Source organism: Liolophura sinensis, chromosome 4 (genome assembly GCF_032854445.1).
Source record: "Liolophura sinensis isolate JHLJ2023 chromosome 4, CUHK_Ljap_v2, whole genome shotgun sequence".
NCBI lineage: Eukaryota > Metazoa > Mollusca > Polyplacophora > Chitonida > Chitonidae > Liolophura > Liolophura sinensis.
This window is the reverse complement of record NC_088298.1, coordinates 19,314,495-19,331,301: the sequence shown is the minus strand read 5'-3', so window position 1 is coordinate 19,331,301 and position 16,807 is coordinate 19,314,495. Positions and strand designations below refer to the sequence as shown.

Here is a 16,807-nt window from a genome sequence, read left to right as displayed (position 1 = left end):
CTCAAAATGTTTGAATACAGAGACATTCCTGTCAATGATAAATATCTGGTAACACTAATGACTGTGACATTTTGGCGTTATAATCATTCCTGGTACATTAAAAAGCGATCAACTTCCAAGAAACTCCTCATAAAAAGGTCAACTTAGCTCGTGGTAAAATCCTCATCAAGGTAATCGACATACAGGTACAAAGTCCTATGACAAGATCATAACAGCCATTCACCTGGCTGGGGTATACCAGTATATCTAGTCCAGTATGACAAGCGTATATTCCACGGTGTCAGGGAGTTGTTAACACTTCACTACAGCTACCAGATCCCTGTACTATTTATGGTGACCCTCACAGACAGCAGTATTACCACTGCAGGGGACCTTGCTATACCTCAAAGTTTAACCTACACATGGGTAGAGCTTGTCCCTACACCTAGAGTTATACACATATCCAGGTGCATGTAGGCCTGTACCAGTCACGGTGTATAGTTTGGGCTATTAGCAATGGTGAATTCACGATCCTGAAACTTCAACCCGTGTGAATGGGGTGGATCCTAAAAACCTGATGATTGACAGCGATAACACAACTAAGGGATATGAGTGGGGGGGGGAGGGAAGTTGGAATAGTACAGTTTTGATCCTAGCCAATAGTACAGTTCTCCACCATCACAGACAGGTTTTTTGGGAGGCGTCTGACACTATTCAAAGCTGCCCCCTTCCCCAGGGGTGCTGCCTAAAGTCCAGTCTTTCATACGTGCAGTAAAAAACCTAAAATTTCACCTCTGAAAAGTGTATTTTTAGAGGCCAATAAATGTCATAAAACATTACTTGTGGTGCTGAGGCTTACAATTTTCCAGTATGATATCATCCTATCATTGAACAAACCCCAAAACACCGTTCTAAGATCAACATAACTCTTAGAATCCCAGAAAATGTGCAACCTGAACAAGGGAGAAACTTAAAGTTATTTACTGTAGACATACAACAACCACTGAAAACTTGTCCAGAACACTTGTTTAGGTATACAGATCTGTATACACAATGACTATAGAAACGTTTACCATAAAAACTCATATAATTCCACTGAATTTGTCATGAAAAAAAAAAAGTTTATGAAATTTTTCCTTTAAAGACATAATGAACGCTTGAGGGAAGTGAAGAGCCCACCTTAAATCTGCAATGAAATATCAGGACTACAGTGCAAAGTTTTAGATTTACTGCACTGGAAACCTTTAAAATTGGCTCCAAAATAATGTATTATAAGACTCGGCCGAGTACATATGATCTGCGTTAAAATAAAAAAAAAATGCTTATATAAACATTAAAATCCATGTTTATATAAGCGGATATCAATACAGCGCATGTTGCTGCTTATCTGTCTCCGTGTGATACGAAGACTCAGGTGATGGAGAAAAAAATATGATAACACTTTTGCCAGAATAATTCCAGACTTATTTTACAACCTTGTCATGGAATGAATACATCTCTATATATACCTAGAAAAAATTCTGCAATGACAATTATCAAAAAATTAATATAATATGAATGTTGGTTTATGTTGTTTAAAACGATGACAAAGGAGATGAATTGCAAATATCTAACTTTTGTGAACATTTCAACAACTCATTTATATATGATGAATGAAAAAATATGATGACTCTGGTAATAATTAAACCAACAGGTGTTTGAATGATTGAGCCTTGCCGGCCATATTGGAGTACCACTGGTATACCAGCCCTAGTTAATATGGATCCAACATGGCCGACAAGCCATTTTCTGCCATCTAAGGGGATGGAAAATCTCATTTAAACTCTTGACATACAGCTTAGTTCTTTCACAAAGAGCTAATGGTTTTATAAAATTCAACTCTAAACTTTTCCAACAGGCTCTAAATGGCTTGAAAACTGTGAGAATCAGAGCATTCAGTATTTGCCCTACCTTTAAAACTTGTCATATAAAAACAACAACAAACTGACCTCCAGAGTTGTGGGAGCTCTGTGAACTTTACATGACCTTGCTGATGTGTTTGGGGGTTACATCTGATTATGAAGTAACTTTGAACACAGATGGGTTGCTGATAATAGTCCTGGTACAAACTCAGTCCAAAGGCTAAGTGCCCACTTATGTAAATTACATAATATCACTGATATCAAGTTTATATTTTAACAATCACCTAATTTCATGTATATCACTTTCATTAGAGCTTTAATGAAATCTGCTGTATACATGTACATCATGATATTTGAAACCCTGTTGGAAAAGTTTAGAGTTGAATTTTATAAAACCACAGTTGAAGCATTTTTACTGCTTCAACATGAAGCAAAAAAAAAAACAAAATCAACAAACAAACGTCAATAACAATAACAAACACAACAGAGGCACAGCTGACTTTTTCAGACCCTCCAAAGAGGTGGCTTACTGGTCAACTTAGACAGAGCAAACATCCTGTCAACTCTGCCTTAAATACACATTCTATGGTCAACATCTGAAAACACAAAAGAATTATGGCTTTTGTATTGTGCACTTGTAAGTCCTTTTTAACACTTAAGGAGTGGCCTTAAATTGTCATGGTGACAGTCAGGAGTGGTACCCCCACTTCTCTCAGCACCCTCCCCCCTCCAACCAAGTTATGACAATAGATTCCATACTAATCCAGCACCCCCCCCCCCCCCACTCACATCCCCATTCCTTTCCTACTCTCCCTGGAGTCTCTGTTCCCTAAACCCACCAAATGTCAGAGGTCACTCCAGGTGTAATTTATTAGGGGAGGGTTACGAGGGCTAGGCACAAAAGTAATCTGGTATGTCTATCATCTTTTCTTTCTTTTTGTGGAAGTATTAATATCTTACTGACCACAAGTAGGGGTAGAACAAGCCTCAGGGGGCTTTATTCCCGCCTATTGCACATGAATAAATTATTGTAAACAAAATCTGTTTTATGGTGAATAAATGAAATGAAATGAATACATGTTAATTTGATAAAAAGATATCTGTGCATGTTGGAATAACCATGTGTTGTTGTTAGCGTTATGTAACTACTCATTATGGATTAAAAGCACAATGGGACTAATAAAGATCTTGGTCATACGTGGGAAGGTCTTCCAGCAAACCTGCGGATGGTCTTGGGTTTCCCTCGCGCTCTGCCCGGTTTCCTCCTACCATAATGCTGGTAAGTGAAAATATTCTTGAGTACGGCGTTAAACACTTATGAAATAAATAAATAAAGATCTTCCTTTCCTTTTTACAAAATAAAAAAGCCTAGTTTAAAAGCCATGTTAATTAAAATAAAGAACTGAAAAGAATACCATTACAGTTGATTTATTTATTTGATTGGGGTTTTGCGCCATTCTGAAGAATATGCCATTATCACTGAATATGACTTGAATAATAATTATACCATTAGTTACAACAAATGAATCCACCTGTTCAGGTGTGAACAAGACTTAAATTTAAATGACGTCAACATCCTGGAATTTCAGAGGGTATTTACGTACTTCCTGTTAGAAGAATTTGTCAAGGTTCTTTTAACAGAGAACAAATCTGTGACACATGTACGTGAGGTTTAAGGCTTTACTATAGCTGTAAACAGACACCAAGACAACGCTGTTAACAATACTCCAAAACTGACAGATCTGCCTGCCAGCCCCCCTCCCCTCCCCCTTATTAATCGTCGGCATTTAAACAGGAGGAAGAGGTGAAAATAGAATTTCACTACACATGTACATGTGGGGGAGGTATTGTGGGATGTGGAGGAGATATTGTATGATTACTCACACATCTATTACCCCCTGGGGATGTTGGTGGAGGGGGGCGTCTTAATTTGGCACACCAAGTCATGAGCATTACAATGTGTACCTAGAGCAGCCATTCATAACATACATCAGCATTATTTATTACTTATACTGATAGGCATGTACATGTACGCAAATGAATAAAATTTTAAAAATTCTCTTATTTGGTGTGTGTTTTTTTTTTCATGCCACGGATGGGCAAAGACTGAATGTTAGTTTCCCTTACAAACAGTTAATGTTTGCCTATTAAACTATGAACCAGTTCATATTGGCCATTGGTGTATAGGCTTTTAGGCTTCACAAAAGATAACTTTCCAAATATCCTATGTTTTATAGCATTTTCAAAGACCTATATGTTTTCCAGCATTTTCAAGAACCTCTATGTTTTTCAACATTTCCAAGAACCCATATGTTTTCCAGCATTTACAAAGCCTATATGTTTTCCAGGATAATTCAGTTTAAGCACAATCCACTTCACCTGGAGATTATAATGGGTACAATTTTGCTTGCTCATTTACTGATCAATTTCAGATTTAATATAACCTATAACATTTGAAATTCCTGTACTTCCAATGATATCCCCAAATAAGCTCTTTTTCAACGGTCTGAAAATCCAGCTTATGTTATCAGTTTTGCATATTACAATATTTGCAGCCATATGCTACAGTTTTACTGGACCATAGTTTGTTTATATATAACAAATTCAAATGCCTTACAAATAAAATAAGATTATTTTTGAAGCCCTTAGTTTTTATTTTATATTTTCAACTGTCCAAAGAGGTTGAATGGTTGCTGTACAAAAGTACATGGAAAAGTAAACAGAAAATTTCTTAAATTAAAAATCCTTCACTACAACATTAAAAAACGACGGGAAAAATTAATTTGAAGCGTGAAAAAGCCTCTGGCTATGTAAGAATGAGTAAGCTGAGCAGATCCCTGATTCATATTATAGAAGGGAAGATAACGTTTTTCTATATGGTTAATTAGATGACGCATCAAGCATGTCACTTAACTGGGCATACATGTACAAATATTGTTAACGGCTTAATCTGTGAAAAAGTAACCTTGTATTTTACTCCTTTTCCTCGAAACGAGCGCACACTGTCTTATACAGATCAACCTCCAATTTGTACGCAATAATGGGGAGAAGAAAACCAACACAGCAACTTTTTCAAGGAGCCATTAAAATTTTCTCAAACTTAATACAGTCCAAAAGCCATAACAGTAGATTGATTATTTTCTCTTTCTTTTATAATGACTTAAGTTAAACCATCTAATAAATAAATGCTTCAATCCAGTGTATGTTTTCAGAATATGAATGTACAATGAATGATCAGTGTTGTCAACTTACTGTAGGTAAAAGTCTGGCATCATCAACCACTGAATTAATTAATAACATTAATAAATATTACATAGATAAACATACAGATGATAAAATTTACCTCTGAATGTGGTTTTCAAATTTGCATTTTCACAAATCCCTTGTTTGCATACTGTTGCAGAGGCATTAAGAGATAATCATTCATTCCATCCTAATTTTCCCACATTTTTTGCCTTCACAAGGCAAATTGGAATTCACTTTAATCTTTACTTCTGCCCCCCCACATCCCCCACCCCAGCAACATCTTAAATGTTGTCTTAAAACTTTTAAACAATTAAATCATCCCTCTGAAATTTACAAATACCCAACTCCAAAATATATCTCAAGGGAAACAAGTAAAGGTGCTGAGGAAATGAAGTTGTGGTAAATATACCAGACAGAAACGATCACCTATAAGAAAACAAGAAGAACAAAACAAAAAACCTCCACACCTTCCACAACAATCAATCTTCGTTTGACCTATCCTACATGACTCGTTTTACTTCCAACCTTACCCTCAGATTTAGCGTACACAACGGACTGAAGAGTTTCTAGCTCTTCCAGTTTTCATGCATACAACTTTTTCCAGGTAAAAAGCAGGATTTAAAGAGGAAAAAAAAATGGGGCACAGGTTTGGCTGGCCTAGTTATCCCTAAAAGGCAGGTATCTGATAGAATACCTGTATTAAGACATGCCTCGAATCTTAAAGCCTTGATAATCATAACCGGATATTATAACAATGTACGTTATACAGGTAAGAATTCTAGCAGAGATAGCCAGAGAACCCAACATCATTTGAGGAATGACCATTTAGAATATGATAATTGGCATGTACATGTAGAGATGTTGTTAATTAAATATGCATGGGGTTTATCGTTGGTCTTAGGTCAGCTGATTGGAAGAGGGAACTTGCCAAAGACACCTCATTAATATTCATGGACTTTGTTAATTAAAAGCTTTCCTACGTACAGTTCACCTTCCACAGGTGAGAATTCGCTTGTTAATTATTTCTATTCACTTTACCTGTTCAGGCCTGAATACAATCTACCACGAAGACGACAGAGAATTTCATGGGTGTTATAATACAGTGGCAAACAAAAAAAATAAAAAAATTGGATGAAGAACAAAACCGTTTCATTGTTTTCCCAAAATATCACGAGAAGCCCTTTACACCAAATGACTCTGCATATCAATGCAACGCCTAAATCATATTTCTCTTTTTGTTCAGTCTTAATTCATTCAGTTTTAAAGATGAACTCCTGGCTCATGTGGCAGATGAACAGAATATTTTGCCCCTGAGGTATCTCACTGATATACAATCTACAAAAAAAGCATTACAATAAAGTTCATTTTATCACAAAGTTTGCACGGTTAGAGGTGCACGTAGCTGTATATAGCCATATTAAATGCAATCACATCTTCAAGAAAACCTGAGTTTCCTGAAAATTTAATAGCATCCAGGAGTTGAAGCCTACAAGTACATGATTATGTATATCCCTGTCAAACCTGCAATCACACACTGAGGCATATTATTTATTATTTTCAGGTCTTCATTGTTTTTCATGTCCATATATTCTCTTTCTATGACTTACATGTAAGTCAACATTTTGCTGCAAACTCTAGTTTGCTCACGGTATTAATCTGTTAGTGATGAGATAAGGTACCTCAGGGCCATGATTAAATTTTTGTTTTTTGTTTTTCTTTCTGGGTCAATTTATTGAATAAGTAAGGAGTCCCTCTCAATTGCTGTGGGTGTGAGTTCAATGCCAGCTCATGCTGGCTTTGTCGCTGGCTTTGTCTCCGGCTGTATGTGGGAAGGTCCGCAGCAACCTGCTCATGGTCGTGGGTTTCCCCCGGACTCTACCAGGTTTCCTCCCACCATAATGTTGGCAGCCGTCATATAATTGAAATATTCTCAAGTACAGGTAACGTGTAAAAATAATTTTGGTTTAGTCTAAGGTCTTAGCACATCAGCCTTCATGCAGTATGCACAGCCATGGTAATCTCTATATATCAATCTCTCAGGGAGGGCACCAGCATGAGCTGGATTTGAACTCACAGGGGCTGCATTTGTGGCAGGCTCTTGGGTCTTTGCACTGAGCTGACCACCTGGGCCATGCCAACAAGTAACAGTTAATAAACAACCTCTAGCATTTTATGTCACCCGGTCACCAATTAGCATTTTCCACCACCACTGTTCCATCGCCCAATAAATCCATGAACTAGTCAGTACAACGAAATCTTCCTCTGAAAACATACCTGTTTCCATTATGCGTCTCGAACGACGTTCTCGAACAACAGGTGTCTCATCCTGTTGCTGCGTGCTGTTTGGTAAATCCGTATCTTTCGATGAAATTCTTCCCCTAGCACGTCTAATATGAACCTCATTTTCATTTTCAGAAGGCTCAGTTTGATTGGTTATGGCATTTTCTTGATTGACAGATTCGTGAAATGGTCGTCTTGACCTTCTGCTGGAAGCAGCAGATTTAGCAACAGGGCTGTCAGTATTTCTACCCAATTTTTCACTTGTCACTTTTTCATCACAATGATTAACATCGTAATGAGTATCATTTGAGACTTCACCACACCTACTTTCATCTGATATATTTTCCCCCAACTGACTATTCAATGAGTTTTCAGTGGTATCCCTCAACCTTTCTGAAGCAGGATCCACTGAATTTTCAACACTATTGGACAGAACATTCATCACATTTTCATCACTAGGAATATCCAGGGATATGTCAGCAGACTTGTTAAGTGCAGATCTAACATCAACTTGTGAACTACTCAACTTTTCATCTGCCTGACTACCAGATGAAAGCCTTTTCCCAGATACCCCATCTTCTGAGAGTCTTTTCGACTTTGATGACCTAAAAGAACCCCGAAGAGAAGATCTGGAGGGAGATTTTTGTAGCTTCACATTGGAGGGTTCCTTCTCACGCAAATCCCGTACACTTAATGATTTCCGTGCAGGTAAATTGCTGTGTAATCTCTCAAAGACACTTGGCACATTTCTCTCTTTCCTTGTCCTTTCAGTTTTCTCCGAGCTGGGGTTATGTTCAACTTGCTTAGATCCATCTTCACTGCTTGACTTTGTGGAGCGCAAATTTTGTCTGGTTTTAACCAGTTCTGGTGCACAGCCCTTCGTATGCTTTGACCTTGAAGCTGTTGGACTTGTTGGAGACAAAATATTTGACCTTGAGTGTCGACTTCCAGACAGGCTTGGTGACTTTGGGAGCCTCAGTTTCATTCCTCTGTCTGTGGGTGATGTCGTATCCACCGACTTGACCAGAGGTCCACCATGCCTTGCAGGAGGTCCACCGTGCCTTGCAGGAGATCCACGCTGATTGGATGGACTTGATCCGACAGTGGTTCGATTTCGGGCTTTTGATTTCTCTGAATTTTCGACTGAATTATTTGCCATTGAATCTTGGACGTTCTTTTCTGTCTTTGAAGCAGATGTTTCTGATGATTGCCGTGAAAATTTCTTCAAAGATGATGCACTGGTATCTTGAGACCTTTGACCTTTGTTGTCACGGTGATTAACAACCTTTTGTGTGTAGGTCACCTTGGCTGTGTATGTTACACACTTTTTAGCAGACCAGGTACCACTGTTTGAACGAGACAATGGTTTTCCCTTTTCTGTCTTTGCACCTGCAGGACTATCAGGTTCTATTTTAATGACCTTTGCATGCACAGTTGTGCAGGTCACAGCTGGAGAAGACTTATTTTTTTTCTCCTTGGAACTAATGTCTACTGATTTATTCGACACAGATTTGTCTTCTTCAAGACTTTGAGCAAACACCTCATCATGATCTTCACATCCAGATTCGTCGCTTGACGAACTTGAAGTTTCTGGGTGTCTTTCAGATTGGTCACTCTGTAATTGGTCTTCATGACAACTGGCTGTTGGCGTAGAGGGTTCATGGGAGTTCATGGGTTCATGTTCAGCAGAATCCGCACTACTACATTCCCTTCCCCTAGGCTTCGGCTTGACAGGCGGAGCGGACTTTATGGTTTTGCTATTTTTCATATCGGCTCTCATACGAACTGCAGATTCATCTCCCTGTGCCTGCTGTTTCACAGAAGGCGCTGTTTCCCTAAGACTTTTGTCCTCCCAGCGATTACGTATGTCCTTAAATCCGATTTTCTGTATCACTTTACGGTTGCTAGTCTTTGCATCATCATCATTGTCCTCGAGCTTTTGAAGAATGGTGTCTCTTTTTTTTTCCGTGCTATGCACACTTTTATTTAGCTGCGCCATCACTGGCGGAATGGTGGTCGAATCTCGGCCATTTCTAGCATGACGCGAGTTTTCCTCCATGACCACATTTTTTCGTCCTAGTTTTTCTTCAAATCTGTGTTTAACTCCTCCTCCATTGTATGAATCATTCAGATGTACATTGTCAGTGTTACACTTGAATTCCACTACTTTACTCTCAGCTCCAACATTTGCTAATTTCCTGTCAGCACCAAAGTCAGCACTGTCTGATTCTACCTCTTTTCGCCTCTCAGCTACGAAAATGTCATTGTTTTCTCTCACCAAATCTTTACTTGCCTTACTATTTTCCACAACAGCTGGTAATCGGTTTTTGGTTTCTGCATCACTATTTGAGTTTTCGTTTCTCTCTTCCATAATAACTTCACCCTTCCCTATTTCCCTATCTGCTTTATTATTTCCTCTATCTCTCCTGGAAACAGCATTCCCTATTTCCCTATCTGCTTTATCATTTCCCCTATCTCTACTGGAAACAGCATTCCCTATTTCCCTATCTGCTTTATCATATCCCCTATCTCTCCTGGAAACAGCATTCCCCATTTTCCTATCTGGATTTATTTTCCCTTTTTCTCCACCAGGCTTGGGTTCTTCAAAATAGTCTCTGTGTAAATTTTTATTGTCCATTTCCTTATTTTCAAATTCACTATGTGGTTTATCATTTACTGTAGTGTTAACTGCTTTGCCCACTGACTCTTTTCCCATTGACTCTTTGCTGTCTGCATCACTGTCATGTCTGTTACTTGCTTTATTTCTTAATTCTACACTATCTTCTGACTCCACATCTACATTCCACATTTCATTATCTAATTCACTACTTTCATATCTTTCTCTAAACTTTCTGCCAAACGCTCTGTTAATTTTTTTACCGACAGACTCTTTTTCAGACGTCTCTATTTCTAGATTCATCGGCTTGATAGTACTCCTAGATTTCCTATCAGAAACATTGTCTACGAAAGCCTCTTTCTGATCAGCGACACTGTTCACTTTGTCATCATCATAACTCCCATAGCCAAATTTCCTGTTAATTTTTTTCCCAACCGACTCTTTAGTTGAAACATGATTTTCCTGATGTATCTGCTGACCTCTTTCTATTTTTTCTCGTTCTGCTATGTTTTTACGTCTTTTGTTCATAGAGTCATTGTTTCTGGAGACTTCAGTATCATTATGATCACACTTATTGTCAAAGCTCTCTACATCGGAGGACATATTCACAAATCCGCTGTCAACAGATTTATTCACTACATTAAAATCCACTCCAACAGGTCTTACATCATTCTCAGTTTTGCCAATCATAGGAGACTCCTTTTCAACTTTGCTCGTTTCAAAATCATCTTCAGTTTTGTCGATCACAAACTCATTTTCAGTTCTGTCCACCACAAACTCACTGTCAATGTTGTTATTTACAAACTCATTTTCCACTGGGTTACTCACTACCTCACTGTCGGTGGATATACTCACCAAATCACTATCCACAGAGATATTTCCAGAATCGCTGTCACACTTAGCATTGCCAGCGTCACTGGGAATAGAGATATCACTGTCACACTTGACATTGCCAATGTCACTCTGAACAGGAACATCACTGTCACATTTATTTGTTCGGGATATTTTATCCTTTTCACATTCACTGGATTTTGATCGTTTTAGCTGACCAATGTTGTAATCCTCCACGCTGTTGGCAACACCGGTTTTGGCTGTGGAGGTAACATCTTCTGACCCCTGTGACCGTGACACCATTTTCTTTGAAATCTCCGAACTGCTTCGAGATCGAGATGTACGTAGAGGAGATTTGCTTCGACTGCGCATCAGTTTCACATCCAAATCTGAAGACTGGGATTCCCACTGTTTTCTAACATCGCTAAATCCAGGTTTGCCAAGAACGGTGCGTTGTGGAGCTGGGGTCGATTTTGGCTGAATCCGCTGACGAATTTCCGAAACTGGTCGTGTCACAATAGGAATGCTGAGTGAGTGACTGGTGACAACAACTCCTGATGGTGTCTTCAAAGAAGAGATTTTATCATCTTCTGTGAATGTCTGCCGTGATTCCCAGCGACTAACGAGTCCTCCAACATCTGCCTTGAGATTCACTGTTCTGTTCAAGGTCGCACTGGATTTGGCAGAACTTAGTTTGGCATCAACAAAACTTTGACTGCCTGATCGGTTTTGACGCGAGAGATCTACTGTGCGTAAATCTGCAATGCTTTCACACTTCTGACTCTTGTGCTGTAGCTCAGATCGTTCACCCCAGGCCTCAAGATTACGTCTGAATTTCACACTGTCGGCTGTAAGGGGCTTGGAATTGGATCGAGTCAGGGTAGGTCTGCTGGGTGAACTGCTGCTATTTACCTTCTCCTCAAAGGCTGACTGTCGTGAACTCACTCTCCCCGCTGGAATGTAGACCCTAGGGTCAAGTCCACTTTTCTCAAGGTTAGTGTTTGATGTGGATAGTCGATTACCATGACGATGTGCTAACCTCATGACACCAGATGGCACTTTGTTGACCTTGGTGGAGTACTTCCCAAGGTCACTGTCAACCACATCTTCCTTGGTTGAGTGGACATCTTCAGAGTGACCCATGTAAAATGGCTCTTCTTGGGAAAGCTTTAACTTTCTGGAAGGGATTTCCTCCAAATGATATCCTAAGTCATTTTCGGAGAGTTTGTAAGTTTTAGAGTAACTGTCCTCCAAATTGGAACTGCTGTCACTATGTGCAGAGCTGCTGTCACTGACAACAGCTTCCTGTCTACCACGTCTGTGGCGGACATGTTCTGTCAGCTGAGAATTTTCGCCCATGGTGTCAGATTTGACATCCTGACTTTGCTGACGTGCTTTGGTGCGCCTTCGATCGGATCCTATCATTGTGACGGTGTCAACATCTGCTGAACTCCCTGCTATGTCCACCTCTGCCCTAGGGGATGCTGAGAATCTCCTTGATCAGCCCCGCTCTGGTTCACCCTCACGATGCTCTTCCTTACTCACAGGGTCCTGGGAACCATCCTGGTCAGGTCGCAAGTCTTGTGAGAAAACGGACGGATTTGAAAGATCACGACAGATCTTGACGCTGTTTGACATTTACTTACAACCATTGGTTGGTAACACGGGTGAGTCAGCGTACCTGTAATCAACCCTCTCAGTTACCTGAGCTCACAGGTGAAATCCACTGTTTACCTGAAGCTTTGCTGTATTGTCTCCCCGGGCATAACAAATTCATGATAGTGACGATATGTCAATTATCTACTTAAGTATCATTGGAGTCAACAGCTCCCAGCATGTATGACAGCTGTAGTCAGGAATGTATCTGCAGTTGACCAACCTGTTCTTCTCATTTAGGTAGCTCTGACAGCCTTTAGCTAAGGCTTCCTCATTACCTGGAGAAGTCTCAGGTGAAAATGTCGGCTGTGATAGCCTAAGTAATCAACACACTCCTATTAAAAGGGTCCTTAAACACAGGTACATGAGACGGCAGGCGGGAATGAAACGCTCCTCAAGAAAAAATGTCAATTATACGCAAGAAGAATAGATTGAGATACCTGGACTTATACAGCGATGTCGAGTTGAAATTCTCCTCAGCTTGTAATTAGAGTTATTCCTGGATCAAGGGTTTTCTCTACAAGTGCAATTGTCCGCAGAGGAGTCAGGTATAACAGAGGCACAGGTAAACACACCTGAACGGACTGGTATAAGTTAAAACATCTGATCACCTTAAGCAGTCAGGTAAAAATATTGCTATTCTACCTGTTGCTGCTCTGCCTAGGTGCTGCTCAATTAAGACTGAACCTGTTGACACCTGTAAACCACAGATGCAGGTGAGTTTGTCTATAGTCATGTCAGCTGGTCACTTCACTCATCACTTACAGGTGGGCAAAGTGATGAACCCTCAAAAAAACACACACACAGGCCCTGTCTGTTACCTGCCAATGCCCTCAGGTAAAAAGCCTTGATAATTATGATAAACTTCAGGCAGGTAAAATCATGAATACCTGTCACACCTATAAAGGGGCAGGCACGTTGACACGGCAACGGCTCTTCACTCACATCACCCTTGTCAAGCCTCTGTCAGCTCAGGTAAACGACAACTCAGCCAGAATTCTCTACCCCAGGTGATAGACTGAATCTACACAGTCTCTCATTAAAGATTCTCGCAGTCATCTCATGTTCCACACGGGGAATTTGCGTAACTTCCTTTAACCTTCTTGTGTGTATACTTCACATACTGTTAAATACCCTCAATAATAAGGCACTGGTCTGTGTCACACATCTGAAATGGATCAAAGTCTCTACTCTGGAAAAAAAACCTTTTTTCTACTAGCTATTTTCAAAAGAGTCTGATACACTTAAGAATTCTCCCTTTCGTCTTATCAGCTTTCTCCGAGCACCTCCCAACTTGGCCTGTCTAAGCCGCTAGCTCTTCTCACACACAAAAGCCCTACCCGTCTGCTCACTGCATAACTCTCGAATACCTCAGCTAAGCTGTTAAAACTTGAGGGGGAAAAAATTGTTCCAAAGAGAGTTGCCTAGGCAACAATATATGTCTCCTTGTAAATGTATGGAGACGTTTTTTTTTTTTTTTTCACGAGGTAATATCGTCATTCATCTATTTCTTCATGTTTTTTTTTTTTTATGTATTCCCCTGCAAACAAAACTGACAGCTATACTAGTATACATGTGCAATTTGTCTGGTTTGTGGTTTTATATATATGTATGTATACATATACCCATATCGGGGAATTACACAAACATGTGGAGGCCCGATCTGAAGGTCACTAAAGGTCACAATCAAAAACAGCTCAAAATAGGTAAGTCAGTTAGAAACCATGTCACACAAAGTATTTAAACTTGCACTCTGGGAAAGTGATTCTTGTCATTCTCCCTTGTCGCAACATTCAGTTTTTTTTTTTAATAATGAATATTAAATGTTAAGAATAACTTCATATCTAAAACAACCGATCCATCTCCTATCTTCACATATGTATACAGGCAATAACCACAAGTACATAAATCTTTACATTTCTTCCCATAATGTAATATTTCTGTTGCTAGGGACAAGACAACCTCCTACAACACAGACAAGTGTATTGCCAAATGTTATACACAAGAGGTGCATTACTTAGAGATGAGTCTTGTTAAGAGTTGATCTTGTCAAAGTTAAAAAAAAAAAAAAATGCTACATGTATAGGTATGATAGGGTAACCTTGGATTTTTGCCCGATGTTGATCTCCTCAACTAACAAGCACAACCTGCTCATGTCATGTAGACACGCCTTTTTAGAAAACTACGCTAAGCAGAACATTTTCTTCAAAGTCACATTAAAGTTGAAAAGCTACAGAGGTCTCCTGCTCAATGTTAGTGTATGAAATAACCCACACATAACTGGAAGACTTAGCCCAGCGCCCCGCTATTACGCGACAAGGTTTGGAGAGGCAGCCGCCGGGGGAAAAGGGCTTTATTTAAACAAGTGAAGTCGAGGGCGAGCAGACCAGCACATCAACATGGATGATTACGACAGTAACGTCTGGCTTCTGTATCTGTCTACGCGCCCCACGTTTACTCAGTGTTTGTCCATATTGTTTGCCCTGTGTTTATTCAGGGATATCTAGGCCTGTTTACTGTTTCTATTACAGAGAAAAACATGACTGAAATGCAGGTAAAATAGATGTCCTCAGCACAAGCCTATTTGTTCCTTAAAGGAACGCCTTACATGCTGGGACAGAAACTATTTTTGTTCGATATTCCTTAACCCTGTTAGGCAGCTTTGTGAGAACAGGCGTACTTGAAGTATGAGTACAGGTATATTCCAGGGGAGAAAACAAAAACTACAGGGAGCAAATATTCGGTCAAGTTACCCAAAAGAAAACTGGAGGAAAAAATACTTTATAATTCACAGGTGAACAGCTGTTATATATAGCTCTTCTACACAGTTGGTAAACTATGGGGGGTTGGGGGGCGTAGATGATACAAAAGAAATCATTCATTCCTGGCTTAGTTACTAATACATGTAAAAACAATGTGACTTGCTGGTAGACTGAGTCGTGCTTGGTCAGTTTCTTTAAAACCTGTTGCCAGGCAACATGGTGGTAGCTGATGTGAACAGAAACAATGAATTATTAAAGGCTAAAACTCGTATCTGAAGTTTAAAGCTCACCAAAATGAATACATCAACTTCTCTCATATTAAAATCATCACTCACTAAATGAGAATAACTCATGCTTGAAAATATTTTTATAATGATCAATATAATTAGTAACATCTTAAATATTAAAAAAAAAAATACAGTTGACATTTATGCATGCAGTTCACCTTGATCAACTTCATTGAAATGTGCATATAAAATAAATACAAAACTAAATCGTGCTGCTTTTTTCCCCCTTTTTTGGGAAAACGGGTTTGTCATGACTGGAACACACACACATATATATATATATATATAAATATATATGAACAACCTCTTAAGATCGAATGTTGTATTTTCTGTACTGAATGGCATTAACAACAGAACTGGGGTATTGACATACCACAAGCTCATTCATGCCTAAGAATTCAATTAGGCTCTCCAGGTATAAAACCCCAGGATCAACAATACAGGACTCCGGTGACCCCCCACTTGACACCCTCAAGACTCCCTTACTTACCGCAAACCATCCTAAAAGTGTGCAACAAGTTTTAGGGGAGGAAAAAATGTTTAGAATAAAGTGTGCCCGAGAGGGATGTTGATTGCCCTGTGCATATGGATATGCCATTCTTACACATTTTATGTTCTCTTGGAAATTCCTTTGAAGTTTTCACCCATAGACAACTAAATGTGATGTCTCTCAGGGCAAAGAATAAAGTCTTCTTCCACAATTAAGTTTTCTTGCAGTTGACAAATCTCACCATAATATGAATACCAAAATCTGTTCATCTTTGTAAACTGAATTTTTTCTTTTAATTAGTATTAATTTCTAATTAGTATTAAAATTATTAAGTTCTTTTTGAAATTCCTTTGAAGTTTTCACTGATAGATAACTACATATCATGTTAGCTATATCATATTAAGTAACATTTTCATAAAAAAAAAGTATTCTTTCGCAATTTTCTTGCAGTTAGCAAATCTCATCACAATACAATGATAAATACAATATCCAGTGAAATAGTTTCTTTTAACTACTTTTAATTACCATATGTGGTACTTTTGTGTTTTTTACTACTTTACCTGCAAGTTTGACTGGAAAAGAATGAAATAAATCAATCTGAGCAATTTTGATCATTTACCTCTCTGGACATAAAATACTTATGTTTGTTCATTCAAATATGATTGTGACCATTCAACTTTGAGACTTGTAATCTTCATATAGGTGGTCGGAAAACAGTTTACAGCTGTTAAAGGGAGATAACTGTTGACAAACCTTAC

General features: G+C 39.0%; 1 protein-coding gene across 4 annotated transcripts in view; it reads right to left on the bottom strand.

Annotated features, from left to right (window-relative positions):
- The window catches only part of LOC135464712 (myosin light chain kinase, smooth muscle-like), an 84,530-nt gene that overhangs the window by 30,181 nt on the left and 37,542 nt on the right, over nucleotides 1-16,807 (bottom strand). Inside the window, exon 1 of one of the 4 annotated variants that reach the window (XM_064742221.1) lies at nucleotides 7,401-13,140. The exons of 1 other annotated variant lie outside the window; for it this stretch is intronic. In XM_064742221.1, coding sequence (XP_064598291.1) covers nucleotides 7,401-12,279 — 4,879 coding nt within the window. In that variant the 5' untranslated portion in view covers nucleotides 12,280-13,140. Of the gene's footprint in view, nucleotides 1-7,400; nucleotides 13,141-16,807 lie in introns of those variants that run through there. 2 more of the 4 variants (XM_064742222.1, XM_064742223.1) reach the window with 2 other exon arrangements.